Source organism: Coturnix japonica, chromosome 8 (genome assembly GCF_001577835.2).
Source record: "Coturnix japonica isolate 7356 chromosome 8, Coturnix japonica 2.1, whole genome shotgun sequence".
NCBI classification, from domain to species: Eukaryota; Metazoa; Chordata; class Aves; order Galliformes; family Phasianidae; genus Coturnix; species Coturnix japonica.
In genome coordinates this window covers 25,687,330-25,708,503 of record NC_029523.1, presented here as the reverse complement: position 1 = coordinate 25,708,503, position 21,174 = coordinate 25,687,330, and the positions used below count along the sequence as shown (strand labels likewise).

General features: G+C 51.8%; 1 protein-coding gene across 13 annotated transcripts in view; it reads right to left on the bottom strand.

Moving 5' to 3' along the window:
• The window catches only part of SGIP1 (SH3GL interacting endocytic adaptor 1), a 33,881-nt gene that overhangs the window by 7,742 nt on the left and 4,965 nt on the right, over window positions 1–21,174 (bottom strand). For 4 of the 13 annotated variants that reach the window (XM_032446223.1, XM_015870821.1, XM_015870820.2 and 1 more), the window contains 16 exons: window positions 16,645–16,708; window positions 15,846–15,870; window positions 14,147–14,203; window positions 13,573–13,627; window positions 12,723–12,898; window positions 12,076–12,087; window positions 11,007–11,018; window positions 10,475–10,499; window positions 10,108–10,159; window positions 9,725–9,810; window positions 9,108–9,194; window positions 8,580–8,654; window positions 6,839–7,285; window positions 3,807–3,928; window positions 3,244–3,370; window positions 734–793 (listed from right to left, as the gene is read on the bottom strand). In XM_032446223.1, coding sequence (XP_032302114.1) covers window positions 734–793; window positions 3,244–3,370; window positions 3,807–3,928; window positions 6,839–7,285; window positions 8,580–8,654; window positions 9,108–9,194; window positions 9,725–9,810; window positions 10,108–10,159; window positions 10,475–10,499; window positions 11,007–11,018; window positions 12,076–12,087; window positions 12,723–12,898; window positions 13,573–13,627; window positions 14,147–14,203; window positions 15,846–15,870; window positions 16,645–16,708 — 1,482 coding nt within the window. Of the gene's footprint in view, window positions 1–733; window positions 3,084–3,243; window positions 3,371–3,806; window positions 3,929–6,838; window positions 7,286–8,579; window positions 8,655–9,107; window positions 9,195–9,724; window positions 9,811–10,107; window positions 10,160–10,474; window positions 10,500–11,006; window positions 11,019–12,075; window positions 12,088–12,722; window positions 12,899–13,572; window positions 13,628–14,146; window positions 14,204–14,419; window positions 14,498–15,845; window positions 15,871–16,644; window positions 16,709–21,174 lie in introns of those variants that run through there. The other 9 variants (XM_032446225.1, XM_015870822.2, XM_032446224.1 and 6 more) reach the window with 9 other exon arrangements.

Sequence of the window (21,174 nt, the reverse complement as noted above, 5' to 3'; positions counted from 1 at the left end):
GGAAGGGGCCAGCAGCTGCCCCGATGGAAGAGGAGAAGAAGCATCGCCCCTCACCAGCACTGACCCCTGCCCAATGCTGCTGTGGCAGCGCCCTCACCAAAAGCACTTTGCTCAAGGCTCTGCACACCCTGCCGTGGGACCAGGACCCATGGGAATGCAAGAGCCACAGAGATCCCGGAGCCATGTAGATACGTCAGCTGCAGGATGCTCATTCCCTTGTGCTGGGTGGTGGGGCAAGAAAGCTCAAAGGTGACAGAATCAATTCGATGGACCAAAATAAGTAAGTAAGTAAATAAATAAATAAAAGATTTCTGAGTGTTTCTAAGCATCTGGTTTTGCTCAGGACTTGCCTGCCGAAGCCCTGCCCTGCAGGCAGCAAGCAGGAGAACTGTAGGGGATGGCTTTACCTGGCTGGGTCTCAGCGTGTGCAATGCCTGCGGTTTCCCAGGGGTGCCACAAGGCTGGAGTGAAGGTCCTATTCCTGGCAGCACTGGTGCTTTTGGAGCAGTTCCATGGCATTCAGCCCAGGGACTGAGATAGTTCCTTTTATTTATTTTATTTTTATTTTTTCTTTTTTAAAGTAAACCTACAGGGAAACAGCTCATTGATGAATGGCATCAACCCAACCAAAGCAGCCATAGCACCTGGCACAGCATTGGGCCGCAGCACTGGGGGAGCCCGGGGCAGCGAGTGAGCGGGGAGCGAGCGGCAGCTGAGCCTGCGCACTACTTACCTTCGAAAGTCAAATAAAACTTTCCTCTGTCAAACCAAACGAGGGAAGGCTGTTCATTCTCTGTATGGCCGGGAGGTGAAGCGGGATGGGGAAGGTTCAGGAGAGGGAGAGAGAAGGACACAGAGTGAGTCACAGAGCAGGACATCCATCTCGCTATGGGGCGGGGAGCGCAGCAAGCCAAGAGCGTGCGGGGTGGGAGCGGGCTCTGAAACTCAAGGTTGGCTTGGAGAACAAAGCAGGAAGCAAAGCTATGGAAGCCCAATGGAAGGGAATCTCTGCCCACTTGGAAAGGATTTCTTTGGATTTTCTTCTGTTGCCTACGGATGGAGAGGATCAGGTGCCTCAGACCGTGCCAGCACTGCATCCCACGGGGACATCATGATGGGCACGACCAAGGTAGTGTGTGCGGCCAGACTGCAGCACAGCAACATGAATCTCAGGGCACACAACTCCAGGTGGACACACACACATGGGGCAGCAGTTGCCCGACTGGAACTGCTACCAGTCAGCTGCACTCACACCACCCCAAAACTGCTGGAGAAGAAGCAGCACCTGAAACCAGTGCTGCTGAAGTGATGGGCTTGGGGGAGAACGGCATCAGAGCTGCTGAACGAACCCTTTCCTTTGGAGTGCGTGAGGTGGTGGTGTGTGACCCCTCAGTGCTTTTTGTCACCAGGGCCACTTTCAGGCCACTTTTCAGGCCCAAAGTGCAGACATGGGCACTTTGTCACAGGGCAGCCTCTTCTGACCACGTGAACGGGAGAAACGCAAAAAGACAGTAAGAAAGAAAAACAACGAGAAAACAAACCCCAAGTGAAATCAAGCCGTGCAATCTATCAACAAAAACACAAGGAGAAGAATTTTAACGAGAAAAATAATTGCACGCTCGCTGGCACAAATACAACAGCTTCTTTCTTTGTAGTAAGTGACCGCACATGCAACCAGGATGGAAGCACACCAGCACAGCATGAGGGACACGCAATAAAACCACCGCTCCCAGCACCCTCGGATGAGCTCTGATGGATGCTGCTGCTCTGGGAGCATCATGGTGGAAGTGGGCATCCCCAGGCGCCATCAGATCATACACTGAGAGCACTGCCTGCTCTGACCAGGGGCTGCAGCCCTTGGGGCAGGGGGAGCATCACGGTGATGCCTGCCCCTACCTGGGGCTCGGGGTTGGGATGTGCACAGTGAGCAAAACATCATGAAGAAGCTACGGTCAAGAAATTATACAGGAAAGGGGAAAATGTATATGCAAAAGTGAGCACCTAGAGGAGATACTTCATGCTCATCCCAGGGGGAAATCCACACAAGGGCAGGGGCTGCTGGCAATGAGCACAGCCCAAACTTCAGAGCAACTCCTCCTGGCTTCCACCAGCCCCTTACCCAGCTGTGTCTTCCACCAAAGCCTCTGTCCCCCCATACCGCTGCACTGGGTGTGAGTTTGCAGTACCATGATACGCTGAATAAGTACACGGGGCTGAATAGATACATTCAAGACACCTCCAGCATGAAGTCCCAGAGGGATGGAGACGCGGGCGGGAGGCAGTGCTGCCATTCCCAATGGCCTCATATTAGGAGATCCCATGGAATGCCTCACACTGTTGCCAAGCACACACAGACACAAACAAATTCGAGGTTTTTTTAGATGTTTCTTTCTCTAACAATCTTCTCTAGCATCCGACCTGCTCCTGTCGAGAAGGTCCCAGCTGCTGCCAGCCTGTGATACAGCAGTGCCATGGGACATCCCCACTGAGCGCACCGGCACATCATCAGAACAGGACAACCAACAGGAAAAGCCACGGAAAGAAAAGGGAGCGGGGTGTGATCCTGGTCGAAATGGAGCTGCAGGGAGTGAGGGCGCAGGCAAGGTGACAGGGAAGGAGGCACAGGGGAAGGCAGCACCCCCAGAGCACAGACCTCTGAGCTGACAGCCAGACATGGAGTATCAGCAGGGTGCCCCATGCCACGTGGGCACCTGATGGGTTGAGCAAGAAACGTGTTTCTGAGGACATTTCCTCCAGAAGCAGCACCTTGTTATGACTGAAAATGTGCGAAGCAAAGGGGTTTGAAGAGCCTTTGTCGAGACCCCATTTCCCACTCCTACTTTAAGGGGAAATGCATATTTCAGACATTCAAAGAGATCAAACAGTCGCTGCTTCCCAGATCCCAGCATCTGGCTTCCATCCTCCCTCCCCTCCCGGGTATAAGCATCTCCAGCAAAAAGCTGCTTTTGACCAACCTTACAGACCACAAGCGTGTTCCATGTTGTTTTACACTTGGTGATAGGCTCTGCCTTCACCAAACACGTGTTGGAGAAACCCTCCCTGACAACATCACCTTGATGACCCTCCACACCCAGCCCCCATCCTTTTTTGCATCTGAAAACCTGTTAAGATGGATGAGTATGAACCCAAAGATCGAGCTAGCAAACCAAAAAGGGCTGAGGGCTCTCATGGCTGTTTAGAGGAAGGAAAGGTGAAAGAAAAGCAGTGCTGTAGGATTTTTACCAACTGTGGGAGTGGTGGCTGCACTCAGGGAATTGGTGGAAGATATGGAAGAAGTACTTTCAGCACGGGCTAAAGGTGCTATCGGAGGAGGACTGGATGAGTGAATTGGAGGGCTAAAAGGCCTGGACTGGAGAAAAACATAAAATAACACAAGGTTAAAGAAAATACGCACTGAGCATTTGTATTAAACAAGCAGAAGCTGTTGCTGGAGATGTAATTGTGGTGCACCCCACCTGCTGACCACATGGGACCCCTGTGGGGAGGGTTGCATTAGTGTAAGCAGCATCAGGCAGGCATGGCCTTGCTGCTCCTGCCCCCACTTCCTGTGCTGCTTCACATCCCAGCAGCCCATCCTTCATTCTGGTTGCCATATCCCTTTTGGTACAGGAGCAACATTCCACCCTCTCTATACCCGCTAAACCCAGGTTGACCTGACCCCTGCACCCCCAGGGATGCAGCTCACTGATATTCTCCCACACATGATTTGTTTCTGTGCACAAATAGCAAAGAAAAAAAGAAAAACCTGCAAGCAGCCCCTGCAAACACAAGCATGCTGCACCTACCAGGTCTGCGACGGAGGGCTTGCCAGGGGGCAGCTTGGGCCGCGATGGGGGTCGTGGTGGTGGGGGTGGTGGGGTGCTGCAGGCAGCCAGTGGTGTGCCGGGCCGAGCTGGGGATGAGGAGCCTGCAACAGAGATGGGGAATCAGCAGCACGTCAGCACACAGATCCTGCTCCCAGGAGCTGGTGGGGAGGGGACAGGGTGTCCCCACATCAGTTCCCCCATGATGGCTGCTCCAGAGCAGCAGCTTGGCACAGCAGAGAGTACCACGATTGCTGCAGTGCTCTTGGAGGTCACCCGAGTACCCAGAGTCTGGCAGATTTACCCAAGCAGGAGAAAGTGATGCACCGGGAATGAAATCTCCACCTGCAACAGCTTTTGTTGTGCCAAGAGCTGCAGGGAAAGGGTACTTCTTCCCCTCCATCATGACAGTTCATGTCAGCAAGAAAAGAGGTTTGGGTTCTTCTTCCTCAGAGTCCCACAAAACCACATTGCGCCTCCACTTGTCTTGGCACAGCTCTCATTGGGCTTCTGCAGATCCCAGGGCAGTGCACAGCACCATTGTGGGATCAGTCCCAGCCACAGGAAGAGGGGAGGCCGGGCAGGGATGTGGCTTTGTCCCAGTGAAGAACAGGGATGGGAAGGGTAGAAAAGCAACGTTATCAGATCTACTGGGAGCACTGCCAGCACTCTGGGAGAGCTTCCATGAAGAAGATGGTGATGCTTTCACAGCTCGTGTGGTCACCGGCAGCTGTGGCCGTGCTGGGAATGCTGACTTATTCACCTCCAAACAGATATTATAACAGTTGCTTAAGAGGAAACCCAGCAGATCTCTTTGTTCCATGGATAGACTTCCTCCCAGGGTAAGTTAGATGATACCAGTGCTGCGCAGCAGTCACAGACCACTGCTGCCCAATAGAGGTGGACCTGCAGCACAGCAATAGCACCTTGATATCGTAGCACCCAACTACCCAGTGTTGGTTACCAGCACCATGGGCTGCAGGAGCACACTCTGGTTTGGAGCAGCATGTTTTGCTTGAGCAGACAGTAAGACAATGCTTTTAGCTCTGTATTTCCCCTCTTAAAGGATAAACAGCTCATTGAGCTTTTTGAATGAGAGCTCATAGTAAGAAAACATCAAACCTAAGCCTATGGAACTTGGACCTACATAAATGAATGCTGAGATGAAATGTAGGTTTGTTTAAAGAACATAAACCACAGCAACTCATCCAGGCATCTCTGAAAATTGAGCTGCTCTTATTTAGAAGCCTAATTTGGGTGCCAAAGGTTGATTTATTTCCCCCCTCCTTGTTGCTGTCAAAGCAAAACCAGAATTATTCAGAGGTAATCCAGCAGCATCGTGTGATGGATCCACACGTGTATTTGATCCAGAAGAAGTGCCCTGCCTTCCAGGTGTCAGGTCTGACACAGGGATGTTCATTCTCCCCCTTGTAAGGTGTCTCTGTAGCAAAAGCCATCAGCACTGCACCATGACCCAGCAGGAATCTGCTCATACTCTGGGCTCCTGCCTGGCCGTGGTGGAACCCAGACCCCCATGGGATGCTAACACAGGAACACATCAGGCCCCCCAGCACCCCAAAGGTGGACCAGGTCTGATTGACAGCAACCCAGACCTCAACACTGAGGGAGAGCACAGGAGCAGGAAGGGATCCAGACCAACATCCCACTGCCACCAGCTGTGGCTGTATGAAGTTGTGTACTGTTTTCGTGTGCATGTTTCAACACTTGGTATATTTACAGCTCACTTTCCCACCTTGGACTGCTCAGGAATAGGAGCCAGCAGTCTGCAAAGCATGCAGAAAGGAAACAAAGTAACTTAGGTAAGAGATGAGGATGCTCTGAATGAGGAGCCCAGCTCCAGAGAGCTCCTTTCTCACACCAAGGGGAGTTTCTCCACCTCTCCCCACCATCACATCCCCCATCCTCAGCTCAGTCAGTGCAGCTCAGCCATCACAGAGGCAGGAAGTAATTAATGAAGAAACTCAATGGTCCCACTGGGATGGGGGCTGCAACCCCCAGAGTCCCCATCCCACCCCCACCAACCCCCAGCACCTTATGAGAGCAGCACAACGAAGTTACAGTACTGCCATAAAGCCAAGCCACACTCACAGGGAAAGCAAAGCTCCATGGACACCAAAGCTCCTCCAAATACATATGGAGCAGAGGGGTCCTATGCCCTCCCCCACACACCACACAGTGTGGGATTGTCATTAAAGCAATTGGGACCAATTCCAACCCATTGCTCTTGATGTAAAGCTGGTAACAGCAGTGGGACAAAGGTCGATCCTGGATTAGGTCTCCATGCAGGATGGCAGCTGGTGAGGGTGCTCCAGGGTTGGGCTCAATGATTCTTATGGGTTTCTTACAACTCAGGATATTCTATGAGGCTGTGAGCAGCACAAGTCCTGGTGCAGGGCCTCCCTTCTGCCCTTACACAACACAAGAAGGCTGCAGCTTCTCAAACTCAGAGCCCAGCTGTAAACTGACCTCTCAGAGCTCACTCGCCCCAGCAGACACACATTTATAATTGAGCAGGTGAAGCCAGGCAGGCAGCACACATCACACAGAGCTATCAGGTTTTGTCCCTCTGAAACACACGTTCTGAAAGCCATTTCTCAAAACCCAGCTGTGGTTGCCTGCTCCCAAACCCAAGGCAGGGCAGACTGGGACTGCATTCACCCACTCACCTGCTGAGGTCACAACAGCCCCACAGTGATGGTGTGTGACAAGCAGGCTAAAAAACTGCACGATTGTTAGTCAAGGTGATGATCTGCCTGGAGTGTTTGTGCCTCTGTTCACTTTGAAGCCTACAGATGACACAGCTGCAGATACAGCCCCCCTCTGCCCAGTGACATTGGGTGTACACACAAAGCAGAGGACAGGGAAGGGTTGATGGAGCACTGAGCTTTGGGAAGGCTTTCAGACCCGTCCGACACCAGACACAGTGGGGAGCGGGGAGGAGGACCACACGGAGGCCGAGGGCAGGGGAAGCATCGCGGGGCAGCAGGACGTACCGCTGGGGCTTCCTGCTCCGCTGCCGGCACCCGGCCCAGGGGATGACACGACCGTACGGTAGGTGGGCGGCGGAGGGGGCGGCGGGGTGGCTCTTTGTCCCGGCCCAAATTCCTTGGGTGAGGCGACCGCTGGCTCCTCGTTCTCCCCTTTCGCATAGGGCTGCTCCAAAGGCTTCTTCTGCAGCTCGTCGAGGCGCAGCGGGGAGGGCAGGGCGCGGGGCGGCTCGGCCCCTGGGCTGCCCGTAGCCACCGGGGGGGACGCCGCCGGCTCCCGGGGCCTCGGCACCGCCGTCGTGTTTTCCGGGGATGGATCGGAAAAATTGACCCACTTGTTTTCCGCGTGAGCAGCCACAGAGTTGGGGGATTGCACGGGGCCAAAAATGCTGTCCAAGTCATTGATTGATGGCGGTTTGTCACTTTTGGCCTCCGTGGCTGCCTGGTCACCTCCTGCGGTCAAAGCAGTGGGTTTAAGCTTAGCATTAAGAGGGCTGCGGCGGCGCGGGGCTCGGCGCCAGCTGCTTTCTACAGGGATGCTCAAAGCACGTTGCCAAGCACGTGGCTTATCGGCTGCTGGGGGACGTCATTCGCAGAACACACTTGGTTGGAATACATACACTGCACAGGAGAGCATGCAGCCGCCCGGCCCAAGGGGTTGCCTCATACAAGGCACTCCTTCCCACGCACCATTTACAGCTGGCACGCAGCCTTCATTATGTCACAGCTAAACAGCGTCATTATCATCACCAGGAATTATTAGTTAGCTGTTAGACTCACACAGGAAGCACAGCAAACCGAAGCTCTCTTGCACTCTTCACTCATATATATATATTTATACACACAAATATAAATATATACATTAACACATGCTGGTTTGACGCTCCCACTGGCGAAGGGCATGCAGCACAGGACAGCACACGGGGTGGATGTATTTCAGCTGCAGCCAGCAGCACATGAAGCTCTGGTGGCTCTGCTCGCTCTCTGAGCTGCCACCACCACCATACACATGACTGACCACACCTGGCTGCACAGCTCCATCACACACCCCAGCACAGCGCAGTGCCCACGCTCCTGTCCCAGCACAGTCTGCTGCTCTGCTCACTGTTTGCAGCTCAGGGACATGAAGCAAGGCTGCATACTGCATGAGTGCTGTGCAGGAGGATGCCTGACCTCACACAGCACAGCTTGGAGGAGCAGGAGCTGCAACCCCTTTCTACAAGCAGCACCATCCGCTGAATGCTTATAAAGCACTGGATTCGCCCCAGCAGCATGGCAGTGCCTCACTCAGCTTTCCTTCACTCATGGTGCAGCACACTCCCTGCTCACAGCTGGGAGGGCACAGCAGGCAGGAGCAGCCCAAACCCACAGTTCCATAGGCCCAGCAGCAGGCTGGATGGCTCCAGCCAAAGTGAGAGGGAGGCAGCAGTGCTATTTATTGCCAGTGCAGAGCAGGATTTAAGGCTGGCTTTATATTTTGCTCCTCAAAGTGACCGACACCAACAGCATGGGGAGCAGAGAGCAGCAACTGAGCAACGCCAGCTCAGGACCAGCAATGTCTTTGCAGCATTGCCCTGAATGCAACGTCTGCTGAAACAACACGGACGCAACACACGACAACACACAGGGGACAAATCCACATCTGAAATGCAGCCGCTGCATGGGATGCCCCAGGGAGAGCCAACCCCACGGGTCCAGATCCGGCCGTACAACATCACGTGCTAGGAGCTGGGTGCCTGGCCTTTACCTGGTGCCACCGTCAGGGGTGATGCAGTGCGGGGCGGCGTGGCCGGGACGTTCTTGGGCGGCAGTGGTGGTGGAGCTGCGAGGGAAAGAGAGGAGAGCATGAAATCAGTTGGGTTGGAAAAGCCCTCTGAGCTCCCCCAAGCCCACCCACAGCCCACCTCCCTCAGTGCCACATCCTCACGGCTCTGGACACCCCCAGGGATGAGGATCCCCACCCTCTGGGCAGCTGTGCAGTGCTGTGTGCTCTTGGAGAAGAGATTTCTCCCAGTACCCAACCTGACCCCTTCCCCCCAACCCTTGGCTCAGTGTGCTATGAGGAAACCGATTCTATGCCCAGCTGAAGGCAAAGAACTCAAGGAAGGTGGCAGAAAATCTCTGTGAATGGTTTGCACTGCTTTCCTGCTGCCCCCTCTACACAGCACCGGGCTGCTCTCCCAGCACTATCTAGAGCCAGCAGCAACCAACAGAAGGTTTGGGATCATGTTTGGGATCACGTATGTAGACACGTGTTTGTTTTCTGTCAACTTACTTCCCATTGGAAAAGGTCTCTGCAGCTTTGGGGACTCAGTGCTGTTGGGCTGGAAGGAGCCCCAGATCTCGGGCTGGTCCAGAGGAGCTGGGAAAAGAGAGCAAATAAATAGACGTGCAATGGAGATGATAAAGCTGTTTTCCTACAAATACCAGAAGGAGCAGTTAAGGTGCATTCATCTGAAGCTCATAAGGAGAGGAAACCAAACCCTGACAGCAACCCCCCACTAATTAAAGACATTTATTTTCCCTGTAATGTTAGATAACTGCAGGGCCGCCTGCTTTTTAAATAGGACATGCAATTAGTTTGACACTCATGATGCTTGGCAAACAAAACAATGCCAATTTGTGTCTTTGGAGGCTTATTGCATTAAGTGAAACACTGAATTAATTACCGAAATCCTCTGGAATTTTAGGATACACAGAAAATAACCCAGGTATCAAACAAAGCGCATTTACACAGATGGGGAACAAAAACCCAACTCTCCTATAACTCACTGAAGCATCACACACAGTTTCTCTTAGGCTATATGTGCAGAGCTACACACAGGGACAGCTTTGCTCCAAGGTTTAAGCGGAGCTTTTCATTGCATTGGGGCTTGCACCCATCCCTCATACCATCCAGCTTCTGCTCCTCGAATGCTGACTCCAGTGGGGGCCCAAAGAGCGGTGCCAGTGCAGCAGGGTCTTCTGGGGGCTTCCTGCTGTGGGACAGAGGCACACAGCATTCACAATGTGCACTGAGAAGCTGTTCTTGAACACAAATGTGTGTATTTGCAGGGAGATGGTGTGGTTTAGACTCTTGGTGTGCATGCAATTGTGTGCTAAAGTGCTTCAAGTCACATCTGGATGACATAGTCATAGTGGAGAGCCCTACTGATGGACTCTATGGAGCCATGGGGCATTTGTGCTGGGTGATGCCCAAGCAAGCTCTAGCAGATATATGGTGTATGTGCGTGTGTGTGTGTGTGTGTGTACACACACGTATCTCCTGTACTGACCTGCTGGGGTCTGGCGTGGGTGTGGAACGCCGAGGCCGTGCAATCTCCTCACCTGTGCAAGGTCAGACAGAGCAGGGTTAGAGCTGTGCCCCTGCCCCACATCCCCCCCCCATCCCACGCCAAGCCCACTGGTGAGGTGCAGGTAGAGAAAGGTCTGGGCTTAATTCAGCTCTTGTTTCTATAGTAAATGGTTGTGCTTCTGCTACATGGCACCCCAGGGATGTCCATATGGCCTTCCTTAAGGGGACATTTGGGTGCCATCATTTCTGCCACAGCAAACCTACCCTCCCCCCCTTCCCTTTATTAAATACATTTTAAAGGCCACCACCACCAAGCTGTCTGCACTAATTACTTAGGACATACTTACTGGATAAATTCCTCTTAATCATCCCCTGGAATTACAAACACAGGAGGTCAGCGGGGTGTGCAGGGACACAGGCACGTCGCAATCAGAACCCACAGCAGCAGCACAGCATACAGGGCAGAAACTGGCTGAGAGTTACTGTGTGTGGCTGAGAGACGCCCACCCACACATACGCACTAGGAAATCAGGCTTGCTCTCAGCACACAGGGAGCAGACAGAGCCTAGCAAGAGGATTTTGCACCCCATACACCCATTCCCTGGCAGCCCCAGGTTCACAGCTGCCCTGGCACAAAGCTGAATGCTGTCACTCCAACCCAATGGGTGTCCATTGGAGGCATCCTCACCTTTGATGGACTGGGGACTGATGTAAGACAAATAATGCGTGGTCAGTGACCTAAAGCCCCGCTCTTGCCACACAACATGCAGCACCTGCATGCAGTACAAGCCCCCCACCCCCTCCAGAGCACTGCAGTATCACCACTTGCACAAACTCATGGCCAAAGGCAGCAAGGAAGGCAGCAAGGAAGGAGCTTACCGGGCTGCGCCGCTGCGGTCAGCGAGAAGGGAGAGAGAACAGACACCTGGTCAGAGAGGGATGCATCAGCACCAATGTGGCACCATGCCTGGACTGGCATCCCAGGGACAGGGAGCATCCCTGCTTGAGAACTTGAGGTTGGGACCCTTGGGATGCTCCTTCCCCAGCTTTACAAGCAGCCCCATGCTGATGCACGGCCATCTCTTTCTCTGCCTACAAGGAGGGCAGTGCCCATCCAGAGCTGCCCTCAGGGTGTTTATGGGGTTCCTCTGTGCTGCAGTGCTGCTGGGCACAGACCCCAGAATCCAGGCATGCAGCATGCTCCACACCTGCCCTCCTGATGCACTTTGATATTTTGGCAACTGAACCCCTTTGATCCTGATGCCCTGGGTCAGCTCCTGCAATGGAGCACAAGCAGAGGGGGAGCCTGGTACCTCCAAACAGAGAGAATTTGCCCAATTTGGGCTCAGAATGGAAGTCCTTATGAGGACAACATCACTGCTGCACACACCAGCACTGTGGTCACAAACCACAGATGCACTTTCCTGCCTTCCACTACATCCTGGTGCACAAGGACGTGAGCAGAACTTGCTCAGGGAAAGCTGTGCCCTCACACATCTCATCCAACACCAGCCCCAGCCTTCCCACAGAGAGCATGGAACGCCCCATGTGGACTATGCACATCTCAAGGAAACACAACCAGGCTCCTATCCACAGAATCATGGAACTGTTTGAGTTGGAGGAGACATTTGAAGGCCATCTGGTCCCAAACCCCACAATGAACAGGGACACCCTCAGCTCCATAGGCACTCAGAGCCCCATCCCTGACCTTGGGTCTCTGCAGGGATGGGTCACCACTGTCTCTCTGAGCTCTCTGTTCCACCCACCGAGTTAAACCCAAGGGTGAAGGACAGCAATGAACATCACACCTTCCAGAACTGTCTGATTTGTTATTTGCCTTTACGTTCTAGTTCCAGAGACATGCAGAACAGGTGCCAGGAAAGCAGAGCACACGAGTCAAGGCTGTATTAAAAGTTTGTAAGCAAAAAAAAAAAAGAGAATTTCTTACCGGACTTTTCCTCTAAAAGTATGCAGAAAAAAACAACAGAATAAAAAGAGAAAATCAGATTTCTTCTGTAAGGGGCTGACACAGAACTGAAAGGATTGCATCTGTGAGCAGAAGGCATCAGCTTCTCCCAGTGCCTTTCCGTGAGCTTAGTGACATTGCATTGATTTGGGAAGGAGAAATAAAATGAGGATTTTATTTCACCTTGGCTTCTATTTGAGACTGATTCACACCTCAGATGAGGGCTGAGGATAAACCCTGAACAGCTTCAGCTGCAGAGACTCCATAGCCCACTCTGAAGCCTATCAAAAAAGCAAAACTCGCAGATCTGTTCCCAGCAGAACAGATTGGGATGCGATGATGATCTCAACAAGCCTTATGAAAACCAGTGGGTAGCAGCATTCATACCAGGGAGCAGACATGGCTGCTCCTTTCAGACACCCCTGGGTGGGAAGCACCCTACAGCAGCACTATGGAGAGCCCCACAGACATTCCCCAGCTCAAACGTTGCTATCAATCCCCATCACCACTCCCTATGGATCCAGGTGACAAGGACCCAGAGCCAAGGTTCCTCACTCACACACAAGGGAAGGGGCTCCCTGGGCCAAAGCAAGCAAATAGGAATAGAGCTGGGGACATGGACAACTCACCACAGGGGATGGAGAAAGTGCAATGTTGCCTACGGATGCCTTCAGCTCATCCACCGTCGCCGCGCTCTTCAGGATGTCCTTAGCCTGCAGCGGTTTGATCTTGATGTTGTACTTTTTGTGGGCTTCTTCCTCCTCCTCAGACTCACTGGAGGAGTAGAAGTGCTTCCCTTTGGTGGGTGCAGCGCAGCTAAGGAAGCTTGCTTGGAGATCAGGAGCACCCACCAGCTCAGCAATGGGTCAAAACGTCACATCTCACTGAAAAACGGGAACTGAGCATTTCTAAAGCGCTCATCACTAACCTCAATGGCAGGAGCAGCCACAGGGACAAGCCTTCCTGCACTGCCCATGGAGGCAGGTAAGAAGACTGCTCTGCTGCAGCCCAGTAAGGTCTGTATTGATGTATGGCCATCCTTCCTCAGCTCTGATGGGGACAAAGCCCTCCATCAGCAGAAAGTGGAATCCTATTGTTCACTCACCCTCCTCCAGCTGTGAACAAGGATGCTATTAGCCCCAAGCTTGGCACACATGCAGCATGCACAGCCTGCATCCTTGTTTCCTCACCCCTTACAGAACACATTATGGATCTGTAGATCATAACAAAGTAGAGGGCATGAGGTTGCCCAGGAAAGCCTGCTCAAGTCATAGCATGGATCAAAGGCACTTAAACATGCCCCCTGCTCCACTACTACAGATAACACTCTCTGGGAGCTGGTTTGGACTGCAGAGCAAGAGCTCAAAGGAGAATAAAAGAGGAAAATAAGAAAAACCCATAAAGTCAGTGGCCTTTCTGTGAACCCCAGCTCATCTTACAGATCGTTAGCCAAGAGGCCAAGCCCACAACAAAGGATATAGCCTGGCTCCTCAGGCCGGATGCTGTAGCCCTCCTCATCAAGCTCTGGGGAGTTCTGCATGGGGCACAAAACAGGAAGGATCAACACTGCTGCTGGGGTTTTGTTGTTGTTGTTACTATAGTTTCCCACCCCCCCCTCACACCCAATTGCAAACCACATTTGTCTTTGGTTGGACCCAGTGCCCTTGAAGCACAGATTAGTGCTCTCCTCACCTACACAGGGAAGAGTAGCCCTTCACTTGGTCTCCTGGCTTCTGGACCATTTTATAAGCCTGTCTGCTGAATCAGTTCTCAAATCATTGATGCCACATGGAATCATTAAGTTCAGAAAAGTAGTCTGTGGTCATCCAGTCCACCCATCAGCACATCCCCCCCATGCCCACTAAACCATATCCCTAAGTAACCTTTCCTTTAAAAGAGAATACACATCAGTACATCTGTAATAATGTCTCTGAAGTCACTATTTCTGCTCAGTGTGCTTAAGCTTTGGAGCAGAGAGACAAGAGTGGGGCTGAGGGACATGGTTCACAATAGAGCATTGCCCATGGAAGGGGCAGAGCCCTCAGACACTTACGTATCTGTCCCAGTCGATCTCGGCATAAAATCCATTGGGGGCCCCATTTGTTTTCTTCTGTAACACATGGGAAAACAAGATTTCAACACTTAAAATGAAGGGGGGAAAAAGAGAACACGAATATACACATGTGCTTGCACATCTATGTGGTGAGACTCTACCACGACACAAGCTAAGCAAAGGCTCTTGGGGCTGCCTTTAAATCAACCCTTGGGTTTAAGCTTCCTTAACGATGGCAAGGAGCACCATGTAACCAAGCACCATGTTCCTTACCGAGTTATTTTTTCCTTGCTCCTGTGTGCCCTCAGGTTTGCTATGGCAAGGTGGCTCATTGAGATGAGGGCTGAGAGGCTGGAATGGATTGGGGTTGGGCAGAAAGAGGGTTAATGCATTGGGCAGTTGGTTGGTTTTAAACAGAAGAACAAATGAAAGGAATCAGCAAACACTGTGGGGTCTCTATAGGGAGGGAAGGACACCCAAGGGCCATCATCCTCACTACAACATGGCTTTCTCCAAGAACGTACTATAGAATGAAAATTGAAATCTCCATCCTCCGCTGCCTGTTTCAAAATACTCAGAGCTCTCATTAGGTATTAAAAGAAGGAATGGCTTTCCTGCTTCCTCCAGGTTACTGGAGCACTGGAAACCCTGCCCGTCCTTCAAGAAAGCAAACTGTCTGGAAAACCCACATCTTAAGGAGAAAGCATCAGCTGCTGCCAAGGGCTGGAGGTGACGTTTGGGTTTCCAGCTCAGAGATCCTGCCCCATCTGTACACAGTGCTGCCATCAGCCATGCCCAAGGAGCTGTCAGCTGGGCTTTCACTCTCCAAAATTAGATTTGGCATTGCTCAGCGCAGCAGTTTTATTCAGAGTTTTGTGACGTGCAGAAATCTATGTCATTGTATTTGCTGGGGTTTATTTGCTTTAACTGCTGAGCAGAACCTTGATTAAAGCACTACCTGAGCTGCAGACTTCTTAATCACTAATTAACAGCCAGGAACTAATGGCAGAGGAATGCAGGTGAGCCCCAAGCCAAGGATCTGGGGTCAGATGTAGGAAACAAGACGTGTCTCTGAAGGAGCAATGTGGCACCACAATGTCTGTATGATGCCACACTGCACAGTGGTGCCATGTGTCCGTGGCACAGGGCTGGGCACACAGTGCTGCTGTCCTGCTGAATGTCTCCCTAGGGCTTATTTTAAGCCTTTAATGCCTGAATCCACACAGTCCCAGTCTGGGCTCAACACACTTGACTGTAAATTGGAAATCAAGCAGCTAAAGTGCTCCTTCCACAGCCTGGTTCTAGCGGGGCCGTTTCTATCCCTAACCAAGAAAAGCAGCAGCATCTCAAGAACAGCCATCATTTTCATCTCATTTTAATACAGAAGTGAAGCTGATATAAGAAACAGGTGTGTGGTGATTTGACCTTAGCTCCACCCATAGAAAAGCTGCCCTGAGCCGATTGCGCTCAGCAGGAGCTGGGATCTCCAGGCACCTGAGCAGCCCTGCAGGGTGCACAGCACCTGCTGGCTATTTCCACTGCATCAATTTTGTACAGAGTCCTGAACTATTATTATTTAAACAGCTTCATCTGGACTTGGAGACTTGTTTTTTATGTTAAGAAGGAAGTGGTTCACAAAATAAGCGCCCATGAAGGCCAACAAAGCTGCTAACACAGAGCAGTGCTGAGCAGTACTTACAATGCCATCCCTGTCCGGTGACCCCCTGCAAGGAACAGAAAAGACACCTGGGTTAGCTCCAGCATGGCCCCACTGAGGACATGCAGAAATGGTGCTCTGAATGCTCACAGAGCAATTGGAGCTGTCACTACAGCATTGTCAGCAAAGCCAAATTGATGGTGAGCTCCCCAGGAACCCTGCACAGCTGTGCTCTCATGTTGTAGGACAGCACATATACCAGTACATCAAGTGCTCCTGGGCTGGGTTAACCTGATGGAGATTAACACCTTTCTATCAAACGTCACATGACACTCGTGTGCTCCTCTCTCATCATAGGGGTCACTTCCCACTTCCCTCACTACAGCCTTCCCCCTCTGCTGGATGTGGCCCATCCCCCTCTCCAGATGTGATTCAGAGACCCAAAGCCCCCCCAGCAGCAAAGCTGAGCTCTGTGCCACCACTGCCCACCATGGTCCCACCTGTTTCAATGGGATTTGCATCTGAAGAGATTCCAGCAGGTGTGCACATCAGTATTTGGGCAGAGATTGATCTGCTGCAGCTCCCAGAGGAGAGCTGGGATTCTGATCACTGCTCACTGTGGCTATGCACAGCAAACACACCCATGTCTCCACAGCACTACAGAGCACACATGGCTGCAGGTCTCTGTGTGCAGGGGGGGGGAAATGCCCTGATGCAGCCATTGCTATGAGCCATGACTTGAGGATGACAGATGCCCCCAACACACCCAGCTCCTTCCTGCCCTGGCACAGCTGTCCTGCCATCATTACTTATTAATGCATTTTGGATATCATTGACTTACGTGGAATCAGTGTCCTTTTCTTTCTTGCGTATACCAAAGGCCTTCCTTGTACGTTTTTTCAGTCCTGTAGGTAGGGGCACAAGAATGCAACATGCACGTTACACTCCAAATCAAACCACTAAGTTGCTTCCCCAGTTGTCAGCTCTAAATCATGAACAAGGTGAAAAGAAACCCCCAGCAGGGCAGTGCAGGCAGCGTGTGCCTGCTTACACCTTGCTTTTATTAAGTGAATGCTCATTAACTTGCTCAACTACCTATTTCACAGTATCCCTGACCTTATTGTCTTGTGATACACTCCCTCACCACAGTGCAGGCAGTGAGAAAACCCTTATTTGGGGTAAATAAATGACAAAGCAAAACCTACTTAGCCACTAGGCTGGTGCAGTGGTTCAGCACAGTGCTTGTAGTTATGGCAGTGCCAGCCCACTGGGGACAGGGGGACACAGCCTTCAATGGCCACAGCAGCAGGTACCAGCAGAGCATCAGTTCTAACAGCAGCTCTGAGACATCCCTCCCATTTTTTGGAGGAAAAGCAGTCCCTGGGAGCATTCTAACACCTTGTATTGAGCACACCCAGGGAGGGCTTTTAGCATTTGAACTGCTTGGAGCTGCCATGAAGCTGGGCTGCTGCTCTCTGCTCTGCCTCCAGGCTTGTGCATGCCCTCCAACTGAAGTTATTTTCTGCTTTCCCGGGAGCATCTCACTCCTCCAGATGGATGCAACAAGCACCCCCAGTGCTGGCTTTCTGCAGTACATCACAGCTCATCAGACTTGAATTATAACAACACAAGGGGAACCTCAAGGCTCCTGATCCCCTACAGCCAGATGTTTGGTTGACCAACATCAGGGCCAAGCCTGGGCAGAAAAGGAAAGGCTCTGACAGCTTTCCTTGGTGCTGCTGATGGAGCCCCAGGGTCAGTGCTGGGAGATCTGGAGGCAATGCAGCAGCCCAACCCCAGGCACTAACCCCACACCTTTGCACAACAGCCCCCGTTTGGCTTTGTCTCATCTCCCAGCTTTCCCACCAAGTTATTAATAACACAGGGAGTTTTCCACCCATCTCAGCCCCTAGAACAACACTGGCCCCCAAACCCAAAGTAGAACAGGGAGGGAGGTGAATGACCAAACTGAGACATTGTTTGGCCTTATCTGAAGAAGAGCCCGATTTGGCTCTTCTTTTTGTAACGAAGCCTTCTGCTCAGTTATATAAGAGACCCACCATCTGCTGGAAATGTAACTACAATTAGGGGAAGAAAAGAGATGTTTAGGGAAGGGTAAGAGCTTCCACAGCACCACCAACCATAGCAGAACCAGTGCATTATGCTGGGGATCTTCTCCCAAACTTGCAGCTCCTTGCAGCAGGCATTCGTCACCTTCCATTTACTACCATCATCCCCCCAAACCTCCTTGTATACCTATGAATCAGCATCCAAGAAACGCAACTCTGTACTTAATGCTCTGAAGCTTACCAACCTTAATCTTAAGAACTGTGCAAACACCTTCTAGACCAAAGACTTCACAGCTCTAGGAGAAAAAGAGTCCCATTCTCCCAGTGCCAGCAGCCTCCTGCCAATGGATGGGACAACAGGTATTCTCCTGGTCCCCCAACAGGGAAGGGTGCTGGGAGGAAGAGCTTCAGAACAGCAATATCAGTTTCAACAGAGATAACATCCATGGGAATACTGTTGCCCGAAATGCTCTTCTTTTGATGACAAAAGCATTAAAATGAAGCTATTTAAATGCTTTGATTCATTAGGGCTGCTCAGTCTGTGCACTGGGATAAACACATCCAAGGAGCCTCAGGACCCCAAGCACCTGCAAGGAGGGGAGAGAAGGAGAAATTCCACCATTTCAGGGATGAACAGCATCAACTCTGAACACCATGAAACAGGAGATGGTCAGTTTGCTTTGCAGTTGTTTTGCTGCTGGGTTTTTTGGGGGCTGTTTATTTTCCTTGGAGCTGGATGTGGGCAATGCCCATTCCATTCTCATGCACACCTGCTTCTGCTGATTTACTTCCCTAGGTCCAAACACAGGGAAATCTGCAGCTAATTCCAAAGCCAAGTGGCTGTATTTACTTTGCTGCAGAAAGAATAACCCTCAATTTGCTCAGCAAAACCAAAGCAGAGGGAAGATAAATTGCCTCTGGACTATCACATGCCTGACCCAGGCTCCAAGCAAGAAGGTCTGACAGACCCAAAGCTATTTGGGGACCATCCATTTCTTGCAGGACAAGGACAAGACTCCCTACTCCCCCCACACAAACATGGCCCATCAGAAAGAAGTTTCATTTTCCAAAGATTGCTTGGAAAACCTTTCTATGGGCTGCAGGATGCACCCATGGGCAGTATAGACCCGGGTTGGAAGGGACCTCAGGGATCATGAAATACAACCATCATTTGTTGTACACAGTGCAATGACATCTAAATGGGCACCCAAACAAGGCTGGAACCTAAAGCAGCTCACAGCTCCTTGTAAAGGAGCAATGAGCACAGCATGGTGAGGGACCAAAAGGTGCCCAGGGGCCAGTGGGAGCAGTGGGGATCTCAGAGGTCTTTTCCACCCAGACTGATTCTGTGGTCCTATGAGAAGAGCACCAGGTGAGCCCATCTCAGGCATATTTACTAATGCCACCATCTCCCAGGAAACCTCACCTGTGAGAGGACTATTGCATAACCTTAATGAGCATTTCAACAGGTATAAATCTGAAGTATCTCAAGTGGGCAATACCAAAGCCCAATAAGAAGGAGCCCTGACCATTTCCCCCTGTCCCATCCTCTGTCCATCCCAGGGCAGTACCATTATGGGATTTCCCTACCTGGAAAACTGAGCATCTCAGTGCTGCTCCCAGCAACAGTAAACAAAAACCCCCAGCCTTTCAACCCACAGGAAGAGCTTCATGCTCATCCTTTCATGAGCACCAAGGGTCATGGAGTCTTCCAGCTGTTCAGGAGAGGGTCTGGTGCATGCCTTGGTACCACCTCACCACAGCTGTGCTTGTTTCTTGTATCTTTTGATACAAGAGCTTCTGGTTAAGTCAAATAACACCCAGGCTGCCATTGTACCGACATGCTGGTTCATAAGCTTACAGCATCAATGACATGGGCAGGATACAGGGTAGGACTCAGCCGAGGGGCTGCGTGGCAGCAGGGGGCTGGGATGCACTCTGAGGGACGTGCAGAGTGACAAACGCCCACTGACACTGCACACACACTTGAAAGCCTGGCACCTATTCATAATTCATCAGCTCTAATACCAGGGTGTATCTCTAACGATGTCTCCGCCAGCTTCTGTAGAAGTGGCCCTGCAGAACAGTGCAGCAGCATGGCAGGAGGTTCCCCCCAGCACCGTGCCCTGTGCTGGAAGCCCCACCTCCACCAACCCCCCACAGCCATTCCAGCACAGCCCGTGCCCTGAGCTGGCTGCTCAGCTCCCCGCAGCTGCAGAGGGTGGGAGGTTCTTCTCCCCACCCTCACTCCACAGCTCGCAAGAAAAGCCACAACAAAACATACACCAAAAAAAGAAAAAGAGAAGAAAACACAGGGGGGAGAATTTCCCCCAAACAAACAGATACAAACCCATTAAAATCCCCCACCTCCACAGGGATGGGTCTGGCTGCGGTCATCCCCAGCATCTTTGCTGCACAGACCACACAGCACTGCTGCAGAGGTGCCTGGGAGTGGGGAACATGAAAGCACAGCTGGCACTCGGCGCTGGGTAAGATTGAGAGTCATAATTGAAGCCCTTAGAAGGGTGTGCCAAGGTCAGGGTGCTGGGATGGTGAGGAGCAGATCCCTGATACAGCTGCACGGGGTGATTTCCCCCGAGCTGGTATCTTGCTGCTTTCCAACCCATATATGACATCAATCTGCATTTGTATTGGTAGGAGGCAGCATCACCCCCACTGCTGGAAGGCCTGTATGGACAAACCCAGCACTGGCCACCCCATGCCCTGCACTGTGTTGGGAGGGCTGAGCTGCTCCTTTTATATCTCCTGCAAACCTAGCATCCACGAAACCAAAAAGACCCAAATCCAGCCCAAGTGTTGACAGATGTGCCACTCCATGGGGCTGAAAGCACAGCCAACAGGAGCCGCAGCCATTCCACCAGCCTTACTCTGCCAACCAAGAAGCACACCTCCAAAAACCCCCAGGAACACCAGCTTGTAATTGAGCTTCAATTAAAAATGAATAGCTGTGGCCATTCAGGAGCGGCAGGCCAGGCTTTGCGCTGCTGTGCTGCACACGAGCAGGGCAGGAGCCATGGACCTCCTTATCCCCACTGAATGTACACAGCTCAAATATACCACCTTATGGAAAAGGCTGTGTTGGGTGAGCATGGAGAATGAAACCACCACCACACGTGTGCCTGGAAGGGAGAGTCAGTGCCCAGCACCTCAGTGGCAAAAGGCTCTCCCTGACACAGACACATTAAGGGAAAGTTCGGGCACCGAGCAGCTCAGTGCAGCAGGGAATGGCCATGGGCAGCCACTCACCCACATTCAGCTGCCCAAGGCCCCGTGGCAAAGAC